At 48.3% G+C, this 5,485-nt stretch overlaps 1 protein-coding gene across 1 annotated transcript; it reads right to left on the bottom strand.

The window, feature by feature from the left end:
- Positions 1-1,539: 1,539 nt before the first annotated feature.
- On the bottom strand, positions 1,540-4,862 carry LOC136523554 (geraniol 8-hydroxylase-like). Its single transcript, XM_066517201.1, has 2 exons — positions 3,735-4,862; positions 1,540-2,368 (listed from the first exon to the last, which is right to left on the bottom strand). The coding sequence occupies exons 1-2, from the start codon at positions 4,626-4,628 to the stop codon at positions 1,763-1,765; spliced, it is 1,500 nt and encodes a 499-aa protein (XP_066373298.1). The 5' UTR covers positions 4,629-4,862; the 3' UTR covers positions 1,540-1,762.
- Positions 4,863-5,485: the final 623 nt, after the last annotated feature.

Below are 5,485 nucleotides of genomic sequence, written 5' to 3'. Positions count from 1 at the left end.
ATCGAGACGGTCTGTGAATGTGCATGGAGCTTGAAGCGACCGATGCTTGTTGCCTTGTTTACATATACCCGCCGCGCTGACAATTTGTTTATTCGGTGGCATGGAGCACGTGTGATGTTGATGTGCCTTGTGCGTTGTGACTCGCGAGTGTCTCTCTGTGCGCGCACGCATAGGCCACAGGGTGCGGACTCCCGAGAGAATATGCAAGTGAGGTATAGTAGGAGGCAAATAGGCGGGGCACGGAATGGAAAAAAAATCTGAACGGATCGTTGCGACTTAAAAATTAACCGAAATGCTTGGTGACGTCCGGACGGATGGACGGACCGTCCCACCCCACCCAAGCTCCGCGCCGCATGGCCCACCCCGAGCCCCCCCCACCCGAAGACACGCCTCCAGCCGCGGCTGCGCTTTGCCCGTTGGCAAGATGCCCGCCCTAGACCGCGCCGCCGCTGACCTCCGTGCCACCGTAAGCCCCCGCCCGGAGTCGTGCCTTCTGCCGCGACTGCACTCCATCCACCATCGTGATGCCCGCGCCGGACCTCCGCGTCGCCGCGAGCTCCATGCATCGCCGACCTCTGCGCCGTTGCCAGCTCTATGCGTCGCCGCCGACCTCCGCAACGATGAGCCTTCTCGTCCAGGCAGCAAGGTGACATTACGCTCGCGCATGTTACAAGTATATGTTTCAAGTGTTTCAGATGTTTCAGAGAAATATTGCAGGTATTTTATATCGATGTTACAAAAGTAAATCGAGACGTTGCACATATTGCAATGGCTATACATATATGTTTCAAAAGTATATTCCAAATGTTTCATCTATTTCAGACGTATGTTGCAAGCGTTTTATCTGGATGTTGCAAAAGTATATCTGGATGTTGCATATACATGCAAGTGTTTCAAAGTGTTTTCATATTGCAAGTGTTTTCATCTGGATTTTACAATGTTTGCAATGGTTGCACATGTGTTTTCAAGTTTTTTTTGGTGTTTTGCAAGTGTTTCAGACGTATGTTGCAAGTGTTTCAGCTATTTCACGGACGTATGTTGCAATGTTTTATCTGAATGTTGTAATAGTAGATCGGATGTTGCACATGTTGAATCGGACTCACTTGCCGCAACCGCCTGGTGCAGTTGCTGGAGCGCCACCGAGCGACTAGACGATCCTCACCTACGGTCTGGCAGCGCGGGAGACATTAGGGCGACCAGGCCCGCGTTGGCACGCGAGCCAGCGCGAGAAACTTGGTGCAGGAAAATGGGCTAGCACGCGTGGGCGTTCGGACGCGGGTGTATGTCCGGACGTTCGGATGCTAGCATCTCCGAAAAATTAGATGTCCGCGTCTACTAGCCCACAAAGAGAAACGGGCGCGGCCCAGATGCACAGCAGGGTACGGTGGGCCTTAATTTTTCTTTGAACGAACCAACATGACAGAGTCTGTTTCTTTTTTCTTCTTTTTTTGTGTAGAAGAAATAGTGAACGTTAGCAGAGAAACCGTGGAGCTCTGCTCCCCAGCGCTATTGTTAAATAATAAAAAAAGGAGACAAAGTTACACCAAAGGTTAGCAGAGAGCTTTATTCGCAAAAAAAAAAAGTTAGCAGAGAGCTAACCAGAAGATTACATATTCACAAAGGGTACCAAGGCTGTACCAGCCAGCATCAGCACACAGAAGAAAACAAAAACCAAAATCCAACATATATTGATACATCGACCAACAGAGGAACCAATAACCATAAAACAGTTGTTTCCAACAGAGAATGGCTTTCTGACTCATCAAATTCTAGTAGCTATGGCACAAAGAGGCACAGCCTTGGTCAATGTCAAGCCAAAATTCTCAGCCATGTCAACTCCATTTCTCTCAACCTCAACTGGAAGCCTCCATGTAAACTGATTCAACAGCGACGCAAGAAGCAGATGCACCATCCTGATCGCCAACGGCATTCCAGGGCAGATCCGCCGTCCTCCGCCGAACGGGATGAGATCAAAGTCCCCGCCTCTAAGATCGACCGTCTTCCCCAGAAACCTCTCGGGCAGAAACTTCTCAGGTTCAGGCCACGTCTCTTCGTCTCGACCCATTGCCCACACATTTACGAACACACGAGAGCCTTCTGGGATCGTGTACCCCATGATTTTTACGTCGGCCTGAGCATGCCGTGGTAGCAACAGTGGAGCAGGAGGATGTAGTCTGAAAGTTTCTTTTACCACGGCTTGAAGGTAGGGCAACCGGCCAATATCAGATTCTTGGATGCTTTTTCTTGGGCCAATGACGGTAGCAAGCTCATCGCAGACCTTAGCCATTGAAGTTGGGCTTCGAAGCAACTCCGTCATTGCCCATTCCACTGTGCTGGAGCTTGTGTCACTCCCAGCAGAAAACAAATCCTAAACACATAAACAAGATGTTATTTTTTTTCTTTAACGAACTAGGGATGTTAATGGCACAAGAATGGATATTTTTTATACACTAAACAAGAGGGCCATACATTTCTATGAAATTCTTAAAACCCATTGTTCTTTTCAGCCTTACAGCTGAAACATTATATATCGGTTCAAATTGCACTATAAGAAATGTGTGGTTTTTTGACATTCTATTATGTTATAATATATGCATGCTTGATATACTACAAAAATTGAACATATTTGATTTTGTTATATAGATATATATTTGGAAATGTGTGGGAACGGTCGGCTGGCCGGGGGAGGGGGGACTCTCTCGTCTGTCCTACTCCCAAAGCATAGGTCTGTGCCCGGTTCATCTCATGGAGCTATGGTGCCGCTATGTAAGGGTGAGATATGGGTTCGGGGGTTTTCTCGATCTGCGAGAAGATCTCTTCTTAAGCTGGAATACCCAGAGGCTGTCTAGCCATCGCGGATCAAGTTTTTTTTTTGTTTGGAAATGTGTATATTTGTCTTAATAAGATTTTATAATGTTGTTTATATATATTACAAAAGAGAATAGTGGCACTAAATACACATTGGACACCATGTCACATCCAAAACGTCATGTGTTTTTGACCAATCGGTGCAATAGATAATGGACTTGCATGAGTATAATAATTAAGAAATATTGAGGAACTATTTAAAGGGAAATAGATGGTTCTGTGAACTATTAAGAAATGCAATAGTCACAACAGTTATTAGAAAACGTACTAATAATTAGAAAAGTAGGAAGGAATGAAGGTTGGTGTTTGTAATAACATTCAGAATGGAACGACCCAAAAAAATTTAATCAGTACTAAATGATAAAGCAAAAATCTAAATTTATATATTAGTAGTTATCTAGACTTATTTTTAAAATGATGAAAAATTGCATCTTTTTTTATAAATCACTAAGAAGCCCCGTTCGTTTCACTGAAAAAACAAGCCGAAACACTGTTCCGGCTAATTTATTATGAAAGAAAAATACTATTCCGACTAAAAAAACAAACTGAAAAAGACGGACTATAAGAGAAGCGTACGGATGAAAGGTAAGGCAGGAAGGTGGGACGTCAAACGTTCATTCATTTTTTTTTTCTTTGAATGCAGGCACGGAGTGTGGACAGAGATTCAGAAAAATCTCTGTGTTGGCAGCTGTTTGCTACTGTGCTTTGTATTGTTTGGCAGCACATTTGTACTATAAAAGAGACGTTCCTTTGTCTCTTTCGTGGAAATGCAGCAACATTAAAGTCGCGGAGCTTTCACAGAAATTCAGAAAATCCGGCTGACCAAACATGCAAACTTGCTCCCCATGCAAGTCTCTGCGGCTTACCGTGAAGAGTGAACGGAGTGTGTCGCGATCCAACCCCGCCGTGTTGTCGTCGTCCTCGGCGGCGTCCAGCAGCAGGTCGAGGAAGTCGTTCTTCTTGGGCTCGCCAGCCTCGCGGCCACGCAGCCTCCCGTCGATCTCCACATCGAAGATCCGATGCAGCCGCGCGAACAGCCCTGCCAACCGCCGGCGCCAGCCCTGCAGGTCGGCGGGCGCGAGCGCCGGGAAGAAGTCGGACACGTTGGGGCTGCCCACGGCCTCCATGATGTCCGTCACCACCTCCTGGAACTCCCTGGACCCGCCGTCGTCGTCGAGGTTGGTGAGGTCGCGGGAGAAGATGGTGCGCGCGACGAGGTTCAGGCTGGTGGTGAACGCGACGCGGCCGACAATCACGGCCTCCCCCTTGCGCGCCAGCCGCCCGACGTGGTCCACGAGCTCCTGCACCTTGTCGCGCCGGAGGTGCTGGAGCGCGTCCAGCCTGTGCGGCGCGAACAGCTCGGCGCCCATGATCTTCCGCAGCGCGCGCCAGCGCGGCGCGTTGGGCAGCCAGACCGACGAGTTCTTGGCGTGCGCGCCGGGCGCGTCCGGCACGGACCTGTTGCTGAAGACGGCGTCGTGCCGCTGCAGGATCTCCCGAGCGGCGGCCGGGGAGGAGGCCACCACCGTGGTCACCGCGCCCAGGCGGAGGGACATGAGCGGGCCATGGACCTTGGCGAGCCTGGCGAGGGAGCGGTGCGGCTGGTTACCGAGGAGGTGGAGGCTGCCGATGACGGGCAGTGGGTGGGGTCCCGGCGGTAGACCACGGCGACGACGGCCGTGCATGAGATGGCCGAGGAGGTAGATGCCGACGAGGGAGAGGAGCAACCATGCCAGCCATGGGAACAGCGCACCGCCCATAACCTTAATTGCTAAGCTCTGCTATGGGTCGTATTCGTATCTAACGAGATGAATATATAGATGACAACAAGACGAGATGAATAGATGACAACAAGGAGCGGGTGGGTGCATCACTGCACATGCATACCCGCCACATTGACAAATTGAATACTGAATTTGTTGGCAATTTGGATTTGGCACGGGGCGCACGGGTGATGCGAGGAAGTGGTGTGGTGTGGTGCCGTGTGTTATGTTTGTTTGACTCGATCGCCGCCCCAAACGGCATATGCCTACCTTGTGGCTGCTACAGTGCTAGTGCCAAACATGGCGGTTTAGTCACCGCCTTTGACCAGTGACCACTTCGTTGAATTGCAACGGCGGCTCCAGGAAAATAGATTTATTTATTTATAGAATAGAACTGTCGTCGTAGCAAGTAGGAACTCTAGCATACTGTATACTAGGCATCGTACATGCCACGTTGATGATATAGGAATAGAAAAAACAATTGAAAGAAAACCTCATAAAATTTACCATTGATTTAAATGTCCTTGACCTCGACCTATACATTATATGTACTTCCTCTCCCCGCACCCCCCCCCCCACCCACCCAAAAAAAAAGACAATCCCAGATTTTGAATTACATGACGTTTTGAATTTTCTAGATATATGTAGCTTTTGTTATGCTCTTACGTATACAAATATGTCTGAATACATAGTGAAAATAATGTATCTGACAAACCCTGTTTATGTTCAGGATTAATACATGCAGCTGATGGTTGGTGCGTCTCATTATTGTTTGATGTGCTTAATACATTATTGCACAATAAAAAGGTACAAAATACAGTTATTCGCCAAAAAAAAGAGATTGAAATACACTC

Source organism: Miscanthus floridulus, chromosome 2, assembly GCF_019320115.1.
Source record: "Miscanthus floridulus cultivar M001 chromosome 2, ASM1932011v1, whole genome shotgun sequence".
Lineage (NCBI taxonomy): Eukaryota > Viridiplantae > Streptophyta > Magnoliopsida > Poales > Poaceae > Miscanthus > Miscanthus floridulus.
Note: the sequence above shows the minus strand (reverse complement) of the source record. Positions and strands in the feature narration are given on the sequence as shown.

Excerpts from the sequence above, each read along its gene's own strand:
- LOC136523554 (XM_066517201.1), bottom strand. The coding sequence starts at position 4,628 with ATGGGCGGTGCGCTGTTCCCATGGCTGGCATGGTTGCTCCTCTCCCTC. Across the intron at positions 2,369-3,734 it reads CACTCCGTTCACTCTTCACG|GATTTGTTTTCTGCTGGGAG; the intron begins GTAAGCCGCAGA and ends TTATGTGTTTAG.